General features: G+C 44.8%; 1 protein-coding gene across 2 annotated transcripts in view; it reads left to right on the top strand.

The window, feature by feature from the left end:
* Positions 1-726: 726 nt before the first annotated feature.
* Positions 727-19,659, top strand: part of dtd1 (D-aminoacyl-tRNA deacylase 1) — a 31,116-nt gene continuing 12,183 nt past the window's right edge. Inside the window, exons 1-4 of one of the 2 annotated variants that reach the window (XM_056280358.1) lie at positions 727-805; positions 1,244-1,334; positions 4,644-4,879; positions 9,248-9,345. In XM_056280358.1, the coding sequence (XP_056136333.1) occupies positions 763-805; positions 1,244-1,334; positions 4,644-4,879; positions 9,248-9,345 (468 nt within the window). In that variant the 5' untranslated portion in view covers positions 727-762. The other variant, XM_056280356.1, reaches the window with a different exon arrangement.

Raw genomic sequence — 19,659 nt, 5'->3', positions numbered from 1 at the left:
GGGACTCCGAAATGTTTTGGCATTATGCAAAATATATGCATTTTTGCAAAAATGCACTTATGATCCTCATTTTTTATGATCCTCATTTTTTTTTGGAGGTGGTAGGTATTGTTCCAGAGAGGACCAGAAAAATAGCAGAAAATTAAAATATAATTATGCATAATTATGCAAAATATGCATTTTTCTAAAAATGGCTAAAAACCACTTTTCTCGGCATTTCAGATGATTCTGAGCATTTGGGGGGAGGGAGTTGGAGTGGGGGGGGGGTCTAGGGGCAGGTGGAAGGCGGTTAGCTGGCAGGATGAAGAGGAGGGAGATTTAGACGGGTGGATAACCAAACCGCTATATTGTAGCGGGGTTCTTCTAGTATATATATATACATATATATATATATATATGTGCAGTAAGTTGAAATAGGCTGCATGTGTGTGTGGGGGGGGTGGTGGGGGGTGTTAAACAGTGTACGTTTTACGGCAAAGGCGTTTTGCAAACAAACCCAATTAAAAGGAATATCTTTAAGTGAGTTTTTGGAGAGAGGGGGGGGGGGAAACGGGCTCACGCAAATAAAGTGGACTCGACTCGCGCGATAAGCGGGCATGACGCGCCGTGGCGCCTCGGCGCCGCACCCGCGGAGGTCGGCGCGGAAGGTCACGAGAGGCGCGCGCCGCCGCTTCCGCCCCGTGCCTCGAGAGGGCGACAACGCGTCACCGACCTCTGCTCGAGCAGGAAGCGGCCGAGTGTGCGCGCACGTAGCTAAAAACAATGAAGGCCATCATTCAGAGGGTCGCCGAAGCGAGCGTGACAGGTAAGCCGCGTTTTCCCAACGCCTCTGCGTGGAGCCGCCTGCGGGGAGCGCCGGCGACCCGGGGGGGGGAGGGAGGGAGGGAGGAGGGGGGGAGGCCGGTATCGCTACCGCCGCCCCGACCGCGGCACGTAGCTAGCTTAGCGTTAGCATGCGCGGCTAATTGGCCGGGAACCCAGCCTCCCTGGCCGGGAACCCAGCCTCCCTGGCCGGGAACCCAGCCTCCCTGGCCGGGAACCCAGCCTCCCTGGCCGGGAACCCAGCCTCCCTGGCCGGGTCGCGTCTCAAGGCGCGGTGTGTGGGGTGACGCCGGCCGGGACAGCGCCTGTCGCTGTGGAAACGACGCTGGGTCCTCGACCCGCTGCCGCCGGTTCGGTGTCATGCATTGTGTCTCTCCCGGTGTTCCGAAAGTTTCACACCGACCCTCTCTTGTGCCGGCAGTGGGACAGGAGCAGGTCAGCTCCATCGGGAGGGGGCTGGTGGTGCTGCTGGGCATCTCTGTGAGGGACGCCCAGAAGGACGCCGACTACATGTGAGTGTTGCTCGGGACAGCGTTTCCCAAACTACTTTTTTTTTATTACACCCCCCTCCCCCCCCAGGGGGACCCACTTTTAAAAAAATAACAAACCATCGCGACCCAGTCCACGGTAGACCCGGTCTGTAAGTCGTGAGAGGAGCGAGCCTGCGCGTAAATGCGCGTCCCTGTCCCTTTTCCAACCTCCATTTCTGCGCCACCGCAGGTGACCTTCAATAGGTAAGGAGACCGGCCGCTACGTCACCGCCTCGTTTCATGCACGTGTCCCCGAAGACCCATGCACGAGATCAAATTAATACGCTGGGCGGAGTTAGCAGGCCATAATTGTTTTTATTTCCTCTCGTCCGCAAAATAATGTGCACATGTTTGAATACTTGGCAAATGAGAAAACACAAGTGCATTTAGGCGCAGCTTCACTGACTCGGGTTTTCCTCTCGTCAGTAAAACAAACGGTGTGTGCAAAGCCTCATATTATATGCAGTGTTATAAGTGCAACTATCAGCACAATAAGAACATTGGGTACTATCAAAAACATTATTCCTGTTGAAAGGCACAGAAAGTTGAATCAGCTCATCTGGACACAACATGTATTGCAATCCGGTATCACCAATCTGCATACAAATGAATTGATATATCACACTTGGCGTGCAATGCATACGTCAAAATCCCATCCTGGTGCAGATGATACGCCAATCCTTTCCATGAACTTCTGTGGAGAGCTGATGCGTCCAAATGCCACGCACCACCTTGAACGGTCGTGACGTCACCAGCGAGGCTCAGTTCGCCGGAAGTGCGGGCATCCACAACCAGGGTCAGGGTTAAGGTTAAGAAAATAACTAAAATTCTACCGTAAATGCCATGATTTAGTTACAAATAAAGATTGCTTCCCCTGCTTACCTGCAACCTCATGGGCAAACTGAGCCTCGCTGGTGGCGTCATGACCGTTCAAGGTGATGCGTGGTATTCTGACGCATCAGCTCTCCACGGAAGTTAATGGAAAGGATTGGCGTATCATCTGCACGCAAAATTGGACTTTGGCGTATGCATTGCATGCAATATGAAAGAGTATCTATCCATCCATCCATCAATTATCCGGATCGCTTATCCTGCTCTCAGGGTCGTGGGGATGCTGGAGCCTATCCCAGCAGTCATTGGGCGGCAGGCGGGGAGACACCCTGGACAGGCCGCCAGGCCATCACAGACCGCCAGGCCATCACTCCTGCAGACACTGCCAATATGAAAGAGTAATATCGTGTTATTTGTGATTGGTGAGACCGGGCTCTGTATTGAGAGAGAAACGTTTCATCACACATCTACGTGACCTCTTCAGTCTAAACCAGTGGTTCTCAACCTTTTTGGGGTCCTGGACCCCCTGCGTATTTTTGATCTACCCTGAGAACCCCTCCACCTGATCTTGGGGGAGGGGGGTTGCAATTTGTAGAAACAGTAGAAACTGCATTTTAAATTGCATTACAGCATTTATTCACTCTTTGGGGCAAAAATAAGAGCTTTCAGTTGTAACTTAGATATAGTTAACAAAACAGAATTCTTATGCAGTAACTTTCAGATATGTGTAACAAAACAGAATATGTATTCAGTAACTTTCAGATATATGTAACAAAACAGAATATGTATTCAGTAACTTTCAGATATATGTAACAACAGAATTTTTATGCAGTAACTTTTAACAATGCAAACGGGAGCGAGATCTCTTATTAAAATACAATAAATTACACTTGTGAAACAGATGTAATTAGAGAAAAAAGTCCCGTTACCCTTTATAGTTTAGGTAGATAAAGGTCTCAGTCACATTTGAGTAAAATAATCCTATTTCTATAAATGTCATAGGATCTTTTTTTTAAAGATATTTTATTTTCACGGACCCCTTGCAATTACACCACGGACCACTAGGGGTCCGCGGACCCCCGGTTGAGAAACACTGGTCTAAACTGACTGCAGGTACTATCCCCACCCTTATAAACAATACAGTGACATGACGACCGAAACCAATTATCGTTTCATTTGAAATTGCCGTGACCGCTTAGATGAGTGATGAATCATTTCCCTCAATAAACGTTGTGTCCAGGTGAATATTGATTCAACTTTCTGTGATTTTTCCCACCTGGATTATTGAGCATGCATAAAGACACTTCTTGTTGAAAGATTTTTGAAATGCTCGTGCCTATTATCAGAATAAGTAGGCTTGTGTTTGAGTGCAGCTGTTGTTATCAAACAGTCAATGAACCAATTTGAACAGCCAGTAATCAGTTCGTTAACCACGTCAGGTCTATTCCACATCAAATCACATTAGGCCCATTATGTGCTATTTACTTACCCTGACTATGATTACTTTAGGCCTACTCCAAGTATCTAATTGTGCATATTAATTTTACTTACACTTTGCTAATGTGATAGGTGGGCTTGCTTGCTTTTTAGTATTACATACCTTGGTGCAGCACACTGGACAGCTGCTTTAATGTCCACACAGTCACAGAGTTATTAAGAAGGACGATGTAGCCTATAGATTTTATCAGGGTTCGTAGACGATTGATTGACAGTCGAGACGAGGCATCATGGTGAGGGTGAACATGATTGACAGCCACGAGAATTGTCCAATCACATTAGATCAAAAAACATGAAAACAATACCGCTTCGCTGCCAATAAAAGTGGGAGTGTCTGGGGAAACACAGAACTGCGCCCCCTGGAAAATCTGAAGAAACCAATTAGACAGCGGCCTCAGGTCACCTGCTCGCCACAAGTTTGAGGGCTTACATAAGGTATCGTTTGGCTGGGTGGAACCTATATGTAATGTCTGCTGACAGACGCTCACAGACTGAAAAACACTTTTATTTCATGATTATTTGCATTATACAACTAAATTATATTTAACATGTTTAAGTAGATTTTCATCTCTTGATGTTTGAAGGGGGCGGCGCCCCAGCGCCCTGTACTGGCCAGCCGCCACTGCTGGAAGAAGTTCTACAAGTTTATTTGGCGAGGCGTTGACTTGACTTGACCCAAATAAAATCTCCTGCAACCAACCTGTGGGTCCCGAGCCAGTCTCTGGGAATGACAGGTTTCAAATGATAAAAGGAAGAGAAGGGGCATGGTTCTGTAGGATGAGGGTTCAAGTATTTTGTTTTTTAAGGTTTATTTTGCATTACAGACTAAGTATAAGTTAAGGTTGGTTGAATTATTGAACAAATTGATCAGAATGATTGTAAGAGAGGTTGCACAGGTTGGCCTGCTTCTTGTTCTAAGACACCAGCCGTCTTTGGTACATTTTTTTTCCTCTTATATTTCAGAATTCGTAAGATCCTGAACCTGCGGCTGTTCGAGGACGAGAATGGCCGGGCGTGGAGCAAAAGCGTCACGGACAAGGAGTTTGAAGTACTCTGTGTCAGCCAGTTCACCCTGCAATGTATACTGAAGGGCAACAAGCCAGACTTCCACTCAGCCATGCCTGCGGAGCTGGCCCAGCCATTTTACAACAGTATTTTAGAGAGCATGAGAAGTGCCTACAAGCCAGAGCTGATTAAGGGTTGGTGAGCCCCATGACACACACACACACATACATACATACATACATACATACGTATACACACACACACACGCACATACATACATACATACATACATACATACATACATACATACATACATACACACACATACATATATATATATATGTGTGTGTATGTATGTATGTATGTATGTATGTATGTATGTGTGTATTATATATATATATATATATATATATATATATATATATATATATATATATATATATATATATATATATATATATATATATATATATATATATGCCGGTACCAATGCCTTTCTTATCTGCAGGAATGCTCATTTATGTCACCGGAGAACCGTGGTTGGATTACTGACCAGGCTTGTAAGGGCAAATGTGCAAGTGTGCACTCCCAGTCTTCTTCAGGCCGTCAGGAGCCTGGATAAGACTCGGAGCACTGGACACACACAGGCACAATTCTTAATGGAAAAGTGTGTAAGAACAAAAACTTTAAATTGCCTGTTAATACAGTCGACTGTCCCAGTGTCTGCAGCAGTAGCCGTAGGCAGTAGAGTATTGGGCAGGGGCCCAAAATTAGCTCTTTGTTGACGCTGCCCCCCCAGTCATAGTATTTATTCAAGCAGGGGCAGTCTATGCCCTTGTAGGTGTTTGAGACATATTTGATTTGATTTGATTTTTTTTGTGTGTGTGGCTTAGCTCAGGTTAGTCAAGTGGAAAGTGACTGGTCTAGTTTTGGAGTGGGGAGGGTGGAGTAGAGCTTTATCATTTAGAGTTTTGCAGCTTGCAGATATTTCAAAGACGGGAATATAGCTGCAAACGGCGAGTCTGAGGTTCAAGCCAACACCGACCGTTAGAAGTTGAGAGCTTCAACGGCTTAGTTAAAACTATTTGAAAGGTTTGGTGATATTTGGACAAACTGCCATTGATTTGTGGCCAAATGTGTGCCTTGCCCATGCACGTGTTTGGAATTGGTGGCGCCCCCTATTGAGTGATTTCACAATAGTTTTACCTACCGTAGTTCAACATTGTTAAGAAACATATCAAGTCAGTTTTATTTGTATAGCCCAATATCACAAATTACAAATTTGTCTCTGGGGGCTTTACAGCAACACAACATCCTGTCCTTAACCCCTAACATCAGATAAAGAACAACTCCCTTAAAAAACCTTTAACAGGGAGAAAAAATAGGAAGAAACCTCAGCGAGAGCAGCAGAGGAGGGATCTCTCTCCCAAGACGGACAACGTGCAATGGATGTTGTGTTTGCACAATTTACACAAAACAACGCTGAAAGAGGATAACAGAATTATAATGGAATTATAAAATATATGAAAAATATGATGAGGAAGATGCCAAGCAGTGTCCAGACGCCACCGGAACAGCCCAGGACCTGAGCCACGTGACCACCATCACCATGTAAAGAAGAAGAAAAAAATGTAGTCACGCATCTTCGTGAGAGAAGGATTTAACGTTAAAACAGGATAACAGAATTATATGGATTTATAAGATATATGAAAATAAAATGTGATGAGGGGGACGCCAAGCAGTGTCCAGGTGGCGACCACCATCACCATAGAGACCTGAGAGGAGGACCGACTGCACGTGCATGCAAGGGAGACTCACGGCACACCTTTCACACACACAGAAGAAGAGAAAGGAGAAGACATCATTCGGATAGAGAAAAGACACATGAGAGAAGAGAACAGTTTGCAGTAGTCAATAATCTATACTCTATAATCTTGTCGGCAGAACAGTGCTTGGTAAAATGATCGAGACAGAAACCGACCCACCATGCAGTACAGGTTGTGGTACTGAAAGGCAAGTAATTTTAGACTAAGGCAGAAAGATGAGTTTTGTCCTACGAGTTTTGTTATGATTGGACAATTTCGGATTTATAGTCAAATTTGTATTATCCATCCATTCCATCCATCCATTATCCGAACCGCTTATCCTGCTCAGAGTCACAGGGATGCTGAAGCCTATCCCAGCAGTCATTGGGTGGATGGTGGGGAGACAACCTGGACAGGCCGCCAGGCTGTCACACAGGGCCGACATACATACACACACACACACACACACACACACACACACACACACACACACACACACACACAAATTCATACCTAGGGACATTTAGTACGGCCGATTCACCTGACTTACATGTCTTCGGACTGTGGGAGGAAACCGGAGCACCCGGAGGAAACCCACACAGACACGGGGAGAACATGCAAACTCCACACAGGACGACCCTCAAGGTTGGACTACCCCGGGGCTCGAACCCAGGACCTTCTTGCTATGAGGCGACCACGCTAACCACTGCGCCACCGTGCCACCCTAATTTGTATTATGCCATGCCAAATGTTTTCCATTTGTGGTTCAATCCCCTAATTCAAATCAACCCCCTAGTGGTTGATTTGAATGAAACGTAACGGTGTGTTTCGAAGTACATAGGTGGACATACCCTGCAAGTTTTGAGACAATTGGCCCAACGGTTGGTGACTTTGGCCTATGTATGTGCTGAGCCACGCCTTTTTTAAGTTCATCGGTCAGTGTCATGAAAACCAAATAAGATATCAACAAGATCTGTGCAACTTTAATACGCTTGGTTCAGTGATAATCCACAGAAAATTTGGGAGCAATCGGACCTTCAGTTTAGGAGGAAATTACAAAAATGTGTTCAAAAAAATTTCAAATGGTAGAAAATCTAGTCAGGTGGACGTAAGTGTTGAATCGGACTTACGGCGTAGGAGGTATGACTTTTCAAAGTTGACCTTTAGTTATAGCGACCCCATTAGGCTGACTGGGGTCATATTTCCTGGGCAGCATTTGCACACAACTTCCTATCAATGGGCAAAAATCTCTTCTCTCCACCATTTACCATCTCATGGGAATTTAAGCAAACATTTCTGAAGAAAAATTACAAACCAACACACAACCATAGGGTTTAAACCTTAATTAGGAGTCGCCATTTCGTAAATTGACCTTAATTGGTCATTTCGGCTGCAGGTATGCAGTGTAAGAAATTTAAACTTTGCCAATTCTGGGCGTCCAGGTAGCATAGCGGTCTATTCCGTTGCCTACCATCATGGGGATCGGCAGTTCGGTTCCCCCGTGTTACCTCCAGCTTGGTCGGGAGTCCGTACAGACACAATTGGCCGTGTCTGTGAGTGGGAATCTGGATGTGGGTATGTGTCCTGGTCGCCGCACCAGCGTCTCCTCTGGTCGGTTGGAGCGAAACTCCTCACTGTCAGGTGAAAAGAAGCAGCTGGTGACTCCACATGTATCAGAGGAGGCGTGTGGTAGTCAGCAGCTCTCCCTGGATTGGCAGGGGAGGTGGAGCAGTGACCGGGATGGCTCAGAAGAGTGAGGTAATTGGCTGGATACAGTTGGGGAGAAAAGGGGGTGGGGGGGGGACTTTGCCAATTATTGCTACTCTAGTGTAAGACTTAAGTCACGTATTAACTAGTAGACTGCAGTTCTTTATTTCCAAGACAGTGATGAACTCAAGTGGTTAGTGTCCATTGTTACCAATGTAGGGTCTCTAACAGGGGTCAAGGCAAGAAGACCTTCACGAGGGCATGGTGGTATTACAAGCCAGGGTTACCCGGAGCCACTGGTCTCCCAAGTTAATTGAAATCCCTGAAATGTACAGGGTCCCGATCATCGCCATTTCTTTTAAGTCTGGATCTGTGGCCTCTCTCCCCTTGCAATGTAAGGGCCTGTCCTCCTCCCTCTAAGTGGGGTTGTGGTGGTTGTCTCCCCCAGGGGGAGGATATGGATTGTAAAAGGGTGGGAGGTGCGGTTTGTCAGTGCCACGATTCGGTGGGGGTGGCAGTGAATTGGGTCAGCCCGCTCGGGAACAGGTGCAGAGAACACCTTGTCCCGGGGAAGGAGGCATAAGGCTCCCTAATTAGTACACACACACATACAAACACACACACACATGGAAAACATGATGATGCAGCACTTTGCCGCCATGGCCCACAGCTTCATTGTGCAGATGGTGTCATTAATCTAGCACGCCCACTGGAAGAAAGGGGAACATTTAGGATAAAACCTACTGCCCCCCCCCATTCCCTTATCTTTGTGCTGTTTTGTCCCCATTGTCTCAAAGTGCCAGATTATCCCAGTTTCCCATGACACATCAAATATCAGAGACAAACTCCTGATTTATGCTGATTGTCTATCGCTGAGGTTGATGTACCAGATGCTGCATGATTTGGGCTACACCGGCCTACTTAAATTCGGAGATAAATGTGGGCTAGTTTAATATTCCCCGTGTCCCCAGTGTTTCCCTAATTTCACATTGTCTCTGTGTGTATTTTCCTCTCTTACATAATGTCTTATCCCTTTCTTTCTCTGTTAAGATGGCCAGTTTGGTTCCCGCATGCAGGTCCACATCCAAAACGACGGGCCGGTCACCATTGAGTTGACGTCGCCTGCCGGTCTTTCGGATCCTAAACAGGTACAGCGCTTAGCTTTACTGAACGGTTGTTGTGTAGGTTTTATTAATTAAAGCGGAGTGATTCTTAATATTTTCTGAGAATGAGCTAAATTATCTTTGCCTTTGTTTTTCATGAATATGAAGGTTAATTGTAACCCTGTCCTATATGAGTCCATTTCAGTACTACTTTTTTAACACTAGGTGGCGATATATGCCCTTAAGCCATTGTATATCTCAAATTCAACCATCTTTACCACCTATACAATGTAGAGCATGTTCTTCCAAGAGTTATATAAGAAACCTTTCACCATCCAAATACACTACACTTTGATGATACATCTTTCACCATCGGGGCGGCACAGTGGTTAGCACTGTCGCCTCACAGCAAGAAGGTCCTGAGTTCGAACCCCGGGGTTGTCCAAACTTGGGGTTCATCCCGGGATGTGCTGTGTGGAGTTTGCATGTTCTCCCCATGTCTGTGGTGGGTTTTCTCCGGGTGCTCCGGTATCCCCCACAATAAAAAAAAAAAAAAAGACATACATGTTAGGGTTAATACTCCTGTCTGGCCCCTGACCTGAGACGTCGTGAGACAAGCTGGAGTTGGTCCCCAGGTGCTGCATGGCGGCTGCCCACTGCTCCTAGCTGCACAGCTAGGATGATTTAAATATAGAGAAGAATTTCACTTAAGGTATCAATAGAGTATCTCAAAATAAAATAAAAAATCTGTTACCTTACCCAGTTATTTGTCTTGATGCATGCTCAATAATCCAGGTAAGAAGGTTGAATCAGTTCATCTGGACACAACGTTTATTGACAGATATGTTTCATCATCATCATCTAAGTGACCTCTTCAGACTCAACTGGCCGCAGGTGTCCCCACCCTTATAAACAATACAGTTGCATAACAACCAAAACCAATGATAAGTTTCATATACAAACATGGGCGTGACCATTTACTAGAGTTTCAGTGGTCATGTGTACTATTCACAGAGGATTGAGTAATAGTCGCAGTCACAACATTGTAAGATGGTGACACCCCCCGGTTCAGAGATGGTCGTTCCCTCGTCACATAAATGGCCTCTTTGACTCCCCATTCAAACCAGCGTTCCTCCCGATCAAGGGTGTGCACATCCTCATCCTTGAAAGAGTGGCCACTGGCCTGTAGATGGTGTAGACCGTGGAGTCCTGGCCTGATGTGTAGTTCTTCTGTGTTATGCCATCCTCTTGGCCAGCATCCGTTTGGTTTCCCTGATGCACAAGTCACAGCAATCCTCCTGGCACTTAACAGCGTACACTATATTGTTCTGTTGGTGCCGGTTGACCCGATCCTTGGAGTGGACCAATTTCTGGCGCAGTGTGTTTTGAAAGCAACTGAGACACGGTGTTTTGTAAATACACATCTCAGCTGTTCCGACACTCCCACCACATAGGGAATCACCACTGGTTTACACTTAGACAGTTGTTGTCTTTCTCCTCACTTCGATCGACTGGTGCACTGTTTGGGCGTCTTCCTGGCTTTGACAAACGCCCAGTTAGGATTACCACACTTAACCAATCAGGTTAGACTGAAGAGGTCCCTTAGATGAGTGATGAAATGTATCTGTCACTAAACGCTGTATCCAGATGAACTGATTCACCTTTCTTTTACTTACCCAATTATTCTTCATTCAAGTGGAAACGATCCTATTGCTGTTTTTTTATTCGTGGCTGACCTGGTGAAACCTCATCTCAGTTAATCTATCCGCTTCTGTCGAATAAAACCTGAGAAAGGGCACATAGTCCATGTCCATGCACAAATCTGATCCGTGAATGGTTGTTATAAACAATTTAGTGCTGCCTTGATACTAAAATGCAACATAAAGGAAAATTGATTGCAATACACATTTGTGGTTGTGTCTGTCCTTGTGTTAGTAAAACTTTAGAAGTATGGATTGCAATTATAACATTCGAAATCATTACAAAATCAACCTGTGCTGTAGTCATTTCTCTAACGTCCTTGTGGAGACAGACTGATTTGCTGTGTTCTCTCCCAGCCTGCTCCTGGCCAAGCTGAAAGCCACAAAATTGTGCTCAGCCAGATGTGCTTCTGTGTTGAGTTGGGTGAGACAGGTGTTGTGTGTTGGTTTTGGATGATTGGCAACGTTAGATCTCTGTAGGCTTCGGGGGGCTTTCTGTTGTTATGTCATGTTTCAGTCCTTATCTGTCCCCTGTGGGAATCCACCCGGCCACTTCCCGGTGCACCTATCCTGCAATCTGTTGCCTTGGCAATAGCAGGAAAAACCTTCGTCAAGCTAAGACGTCTTCTTCTATTGTAGCTGAACGTTCAAAAGGTTACCCTCATTTGTAATACCTGCTGTAGGTGAGCTGACCGACTCTCTAAGTAAACTCTTAAGTATTTGTCAAACTTGCCTAATTTGTATTGCAGCTGAGTTTCTGTAGCAAGTCCTTCTGTCAAGCTGTATAACCCAGAAGCTAAATAGTTATCCCACCATTCAGAGGCAATCCAAACCAAGTCGGGGGGGTGGGTGCCTTATATTCCATTGGCCTTATATTGCGTCCATCTGAGAAATGTTTATTTATTCATCCCCAACATCGTCCTGAATTTAATTCTGGGCACTTCAGTGGACCTCAGCCAACATCAACAGACCGGCAACAGACCTCGGTCATGGGCCGGCTTTGGCTGCTCGCCCCACTGTGGGCTTGGCTCACAAGCCCCAATGGGAGGATTCTAAGCAGCCGCCTGAATTTTAATCTTGTCTGTTAGGGATGTTTTCCTGTGGGGGCCGAGGAGCTAAAGCCAAGGCTTGAACACAAGGGATAACAGACCAGCCAATAGGCTAAGCCTGGCAGAGGGGGAATGAAACGATTGCCAACAGACACTGTTCCTTTCTTTCCATGAATCAGGGATTTAGTCCACTGGGGTGGGGGTGGGGGGGTCAAACGCCCAGAAAACAATAGTATTGTACTGTACAGTATAATGAAACTCATTCTTTCTGCAGTAGTATGGTGACAGGCATGGGGGCATGTCCATGAATACTGGGATGGCATCCAGCGCTTTACCTGTGCCCTCGTCCATAGGGTTAGTGGTTGTGTCAGGAGGGCGTCCGACATAAAATTTTGCCAAATCAGTATGCGGATTGATAAGAACCTACTAGATCGATCAAGGCCTGGGTTAACAATGGCCGCCAATTGATGCTGTGTTCTCACAGGATGGAAATTATCAAATCCGTTGTGGCGACTGGCGACCCCTGAAAAACAGGGAACAAGCCGAAAGGAGAAGGTCCTTTCTGCAGTGGTGGAGTGGCCTTGGCCATGGTAACATTTTTTATTATTTGCACATTTTTATTCTGTGCACTAAAAAATTTACACATTGATCTTTTGGAGTCTAGGCTAAAATCCAAAATAATTCAAGCAATTGTAATGTGTGACCCGGTCATGTCAAGTTTCAGTTGGGTTGCAATTCCTTTCTTCTTATTTTTGTAGCCCAATATTAAGATTTAAATGTTTGGGAAATCTGATGATTGGTTTATTCGGGGTGAAGAACTCATTCCTCAGTCAACAAGAGTCTCTTAATGTGCACCGCTACCAAAACAGTGACGTTCAATGGCAATAAAAAAGCCTGGTTCTCCAAAGAATTATACCTCCTATGCAAAGTAAAGAACTGGGGGTACAAAAATGGAGACCGGGATCAATACAGAGTAGCCAAATATAAGTTGTGTGCTGAAATAAGTCCAGCTATGCAACGAAATTGGAACAACAATTCTCATCTATTAACTCCAGGTCAGTATGGAAAAAAACTTGACATGACCAATTACAAACAAAACCCCGCCCCTGCTGCCCTCCATATAGTGACCCTAACCTCCCAGATAGATGAAACAAGTTTTAGGCAAGATTTGAAAAACCTATTCCACCAGCCATTCCCCCCTACTCTTACTCCAATGCCACCCTTCTGCATCCAGGAGGACGAGTACATTCAAGAAGCTGAACATCAGGAAAGCAGCGGGGCCAGACGGGATCAGTCCTGCTTTGCTGAGCCACAGTGCAGCTCAACTGGCCCCAGTGTTTACCACCATATATTTAATGCTTCTCTAAGCCAGTATACAGTCCCACAGTGCTTCAAACTATCTAACACCATTCTTGTGCCGAAGTCTTCAAAGAGCACCTGCCTCAGTGACTTCAGACCAGTTGGCCTAACATCTGTGGCCATGGAGGCATTTGAGCGTCAATCTGTCATACTTAAAATCCTGCACCTCCCCACTGATGGACCCATATCAGTTTTCCTATCAAACACCTGGAATCACCAAACATCTACACATGCTTCTTGTTCATAGACTTTAGTTCCACCTTGAGCTCCACTGACCTGCTCAAACTCTTTACCATACTCTTGGACATGAACATTGACCCAGCCATATGCCACTGGATTCAGAACTTCCTGTGGAACAGGCCACAGAGGTTGAAGGTTAATAACCTAACCAAACACCCTTTTACCCTCAGTACAGGAGCTTCTCAGTGCTGTGTTCTCTCCCCCTGGCTCTTCTCATGTTACACCACCCACTTAACATCCATGCACAGTTCTGTACAAATAATGAAATACACCGGTGACAACCATAGGCCTCATCGCCAACAGTGATGAAACTCAGTACTGCATTGAAGTGGACCAAGCTGTCACTTGGTACGCAAACAATGACCTCCTGCTTAATACAGACAAAGCCCAGCAATTCATTATTGACTTCCGATGCATGCCAAATCCCAAAACACCCATACAAGTAGACAGAGATCCCATCACCACCACCGACTCTTTTGAATTCCACAGAACATACATCCGCAATAACCTGAAGTGGAAAGCTAATAATGAACATATCATTACAGAAGCTCAACAATGACTTTACTTCCTTATGCAATTTAAAAAATACCGGCTCAAACAGCAGCTTCTTGTTCTGTTCTACTCACCCATCACTGAGCCCATCATAACATCTTCTATTACAGTATGGTACGGCAGCATGGACAGTCGAACATGAAAAAACTGCAGCGGATTGTCAACAAGGCATCCAAAATCATAGGCAACCCACTCCCGTCAGTTGAATTTCTACACAATCACCGGACTGTAAAGTGAGCAAAGAAGATCATCTCCGACCCCTCACATCCTGCTCAACACCTCTTCCAGCTCCTTCCCTCAGGGAGGCACTACAGGTCACGTCCACTAAGACTAAACACTTCACAAACAGCTTTTTCCCCCTAGTTATCAGGACTCTGAACTCCTCCCTCTAGTCCCCTCCTCACACACCACTGGTGTACATATGCATATGCATGTATACCGTTCACCTATTGTATGTATAGTTGTGTGTAATGTGTTCTGTATCACTGCATTTTCATGATATGTGGAGTGTTTGCTGTTGTACATGTATGTGTTGTGCTGCAGAGTTTGTAGATATTGTTCCGAAAACAAATTCCACCGGCCTTGTAAACTATCTATCTATCGGCCGGTCTGTCTGTCTGAACCATTTGGCTGTGTGTGAAGAGAGCCTCTCCCACTCCATTTTATTTACATGATGTTACATTATAAAGTGAGACGGTAGTTTATTTACATGATGTTACATTATAAAGTGAGACGGTAGTTTATTTACATGATGTTACATTATAAAGTGAGGTGGTAGTTTATTTACATGATGTTACATTACAAAATGAGGCGGTAGTTTATTTACATGATGTTACAGTATGAAGTGAGACGGTAGTTTAGTTACATGATGTTACATTATAAAATGAGACGATAGTTTATTTACATGATGTTACATTATAAAGTGGGATGGTAGTTTATTTACATGATGTTACAGTATAAAGTGAGACGGTAGTTTATTTACATGATGTTACATTATAAAGTGGGATGGTAGTTTATTTACATGATGTTACAGTATAAAGTGAGACGGTAGTTTATTTACATGATGTTACATTATAAAGTGAGATGGTAGTTTATTTACATGATGTTACATTATAAAGTGAGATGGTAGTTTATTTACATGATGTGACATTACATGATGTTACATTATAAAGTGGGGCGGTAGTTTGTTTACATGATATTATATTATAAAGTGAGATGGTAGTTTATTTACATGATGTGACATTACATGATGTTACATTATAAAGTGGGACAGTAGTTTATTTACATGATGTTACAGTATAAAGTGAGACGGTAGTTTATCTACATGATGTTGCAGTATAAAGTGAGACCGTAGTTTATTTACATGATGTTACAGTATAAGGTGGGACGGTAGTTTATTTACATGATGTTACAGTATAAAGTGGGACGGTAGTTTATTTACATGATGTTGCAGTATAAAGTGAGACCGTAGTTTATTTACATGATGTTACAGTATAAGGTGGGACGGTAGTTTATTTACATGATGTTACATTATAAAGTGAGACCGTAGTTTATTTACATGATGTTACAGTATAAGGTGGGACGGTAGTTTATTTACATGATGTTACAGTATAAGGTGGGACGGTAGTTTATTTACATGATGTTACAGTATAAGGTGGGACGGTAGTTTATTTACATGATGTTACAGTATAAAGTGGGAAGGTAGTTTATTTACATGATGTTACAGTATAAGGTGGGACGGTAGTTTATTTACATGATGTTACAGTATAAAGTGGGACGGTAGTTTATTTACATGATGTTACAGAATAAAGTGAGGCGGTAGTTAATTTACATGATGTTACAGTATAAAGTGAGGCGGTAGCTTATTTACATGATGTTACAGTATAAAGTGAGGTAGTGGTTTATTTACATGATGTTACAGTATAAAATGAGGCGGTAGTTTGGCACCACCACAGGCTGGGTTCACGTGGGGATGACACATTTTTTTTGTGTCTGACTCGTGCTGCATGAATAATGCAGCATCTTATGCAATGTTGCGTTTTTTTAACGTGACACTCACTTCATGAATATTTATTGGCTACTGTGAAAGTTTTACTAGCTGTGTTTACAGTCATTTTTTTGTGAATTCTTCTCAGTCGTCCTGTGAGCGATGGCATACCTACATATATATTCCTCTAGTGACGTGTTTTATGGACCGTAATAGAAAGAGAGACTGAGAGAGGTGGTGTAACCCAAGGCATTGACTAGCCTCACTGTGTAAAGCTCAGAATGGTTGTGTGTGTGTGTGTGTGTGTGTGTGGTGGTGGGGGGGGGGGGTGAGAGAGAGTGGCAGTGTACGCAGTCATCACAGTAGCCTCATTGAAGTGATCATATGACGTTCTAGAATAGCTCCAGAGGAGGAGAGAATAGATGAGGGTGTGTGCTCACGCAGCACCATCAGAGAAGAGTGCTGGTCCTGCTGACTGAGGTCATCTTTGCTGACTTGATCAGGGATGCTTTCACCAACACAGGTTTTGACATAACAATCCCAAGTACTATTTTTTGATCGAGTGACTAAAGAAATGTGTAAGAGCTGCTTGGATGTGAGTGGAAAGCATGTGTACCTGTCAGGTATTAGGTACCTCTAATGATATGTGTTTATTTTAATTGCACCCAAGAAACCTTCAGAGGGTTCAACTCTAGGTTCTGACATGAATAATGATCACTACACTTCAGAAATCAGAAACACTTTATTTGTCATTGCCTTTAATGCACTTGCGCACATGAAATGAAACGGGACACCGTTTCCCCCCAGCCCACAGCAGTACAACACCAAGACAAAACACATCCAAGAACTATAAGAACACATATCCAAACTACCACATATATCTAAACTAAAAATAAAATAAATAAAATAAAAAAATTCACTGTCCGGGAGAACGAACACCAGCCAGGATGACTGCCACAACTGTCTGTCTGCATGTGCTAGCAGTTAGCTTAGCCTGCCCCGCTTCCGCATCCTGTCAGACCGCCCTCGGTGTTTCCTGTTTGGGCGCAGCTCCGGTCAGAGTCGTGATCCTTGGGCCCACAGGACGCAGCAGACCAAGTTCTCCGACCCGATCCAGCACCAGCTCTCCCAGCCATTAAATGAAGACAAACTTAGACGTGGACTTGAGCTACATCTTAGATGCATTGTAGTTTTCTAAGTGCACCAACCTTAGAGTAGTCTAATATGTGTGTTGGACCTCTAATGAAAAACGGAGAACGACGAGTCCCCGAACGCTACACCGATCTACACCCACTATCCCTCAGGTAAGGGTGGCCTAATGAATGCCTTAGCCCGTGGACCCTCTGGCCGTGACCGGTTACGGCGAGTCTGGGATCTAAACCCCCCAGCCACATGACGAGCGGATTGCAAGAACGGCGGTCTATTCCGCTCGGCCATCAGAGCGGCCGGCTTGGATTTTATTCTAACATACGGCGCTGCCTACTGGGGCACCGGGAGGCCTTGGATCAGTATACTTTAAACTACACCTCATCCAAAAACAAATATAACCAATATGGCTCTGATATCTTCTGCAGCCAGTTAAAAAAAAAAAACTGCTCATGAATAATTCATGTTAAGCAAGTATACCGTTATTTTTTTTTAAACTAAATGTTTAATTTATATTTAGCTAATTTTTATTGTGCGTCCTTGTAAAAATAAAGATTCCAAACATCTCCAGATATTTTAATATCTTAAAATATCTGAAGTCTAAACATCTTTAAATAATCGAAAGGTGCTCGGATTGAGTGAAAATAGTTTTGCACATTTGAGATTTTTTTCAAGCCGCATCCCTGGTGCTGACTTATATAAGGCATCTTATAAAAGGCTTGGTCAGGCGTCCCTACACACACAACTGGCTGTGTCTGCGGGTGGGAAGCCTGATGTGGGTATGTGGTCCTGGTCGCTGCGCTAGTGCCTCCTCTGGTCGGTCGGGGTGCCTGTTCGGGGGTTGGGGGATAAGCGTGATCCTCCCACATGCTACGTCCCCCTGGTGAAACTCCTCACTGTCAGGTGAAAAGTAGCGGCTGCCGACTCCACATGTATCGGAGGAGGTGTGTGGTAGTCTGCAGCCCTCCCCGGATGGGCAGGAGGGGGTGGAAGCAGAGACCAGGACGGCTCGGAAGAGTTGGGTAATTGGCCGGGATTTTAAAAATGAAGAAAAAAATATATACACAGTGGGACCACTGTGCAACTTGTGAATCGCAGTGCATAATGGTGAGCCGTCTCTCTATGGACTCTACAGCGTTGTGTTCGCCAACAGCGGTGTAACTACCTTGTAGCTCTTTGTTTGCTGTTTTTATTAGGTCTGAAACAAAACATTTAGTAAAAGGTGTACAGCCTACAGAGATAATGCCTCTTCACAGCTTAGTAAACACTGATTCATAGCTGTAAATTACACTAGTTTTGTTCTTTGTGAAGTGAGAGTTTATGAAAGTGGCGGCACGGTAACGCAGTGGTTAGCGCAGTCGCCTCACAGCAAGAAGGTCCTGGGTTCGAGCCCTGGGGTAGTCCAACCTTGGGGGTTGTCCCGGGTCGTCCTCTGTGTGGCGTTTGCATGTTCTCCCTGAGTCTGTGTGGGTTTCCTCTGGGGGCTCCGGTTTCCTCCCACAGTCCAAAGACATGCAGATCAGGTGAATTGGCCGTATTAAATTGTCCCTAGGTATGAATGTTTGTGTGTGTGTGTGTGTGTGTGTGTGTATGGCGGCCTGTCCAGGGTGTCTCCCCGCCTGCCGCCCAATGACTGCTGGAATAGGCTCCAGCATCCTCGCGACCCTGAGAGCAGGATAAGCGGTTCAGCTAATGGATGGATGGATGGATGGAGTTTATGAAAGCTAGATGCGGGCTAAGTCCATTAGCCAGGGAGCAGTAACAGTTCACATATTCACTCCGTATTACTTGGCACAGGCCTCGGTTCTGTGAACTGAGGCCTGTGCCAAGTAATACGCAGTACTTGGCTGTATCCTATAGATAATTTCAGTTTTTGCTTTAGATTGTGTGTGGTAAATAAACGGACCTCTGAAACCTCTGAGACAGCTCTGAAACAATGCAGGCACGGTCTCTTAATATACACCACTTTCCAGAAAACAAAGATGGCCTAGCGGCCTGTCCAGGGTGTCTCCCCGCCTGCCGCCCAATGACTGCTGGAATAGGCTCCAGCATCCCCGCGACCCTGAGAGCAGGATAAGCGGTTCAGATAATGGATGAAAGAGATCTGTGTTTACTGCCACTCATACAGCATGCATAAATTCACATAAACATCAAATACAAACCTCTGGGGTCATAGTGTTAAAGAGGACATGGCAGAAAAAAACTTTTTGTATATTATTTTTTGCCAGGGTAGACACGGCTGCAGCTAATAACGTTAATAATGGATCTGTTGGATGTAGTTGTGCCAAAGAAGCAGTGTTGACAATTGTTAGTGCTGGCTCAGTCT

This window comes from Lampris incognitus, chromosome 5, assembly GCF_029633865.1.
Source record: "Lampris incognitus isolate fLamInc1 chromosome 5, fLamInc1.hap2, whole genome shotgun sequence".
Taxonomy (NCBI): Eukaryota; Metazoa; Chordata; class Actinopteri; order Lampriformes; family Lampridae; genus Lampris; species Lampris incognitus.
This window is presented reverse-complemented; position numbering and strand designations above follow the sequence as displayed.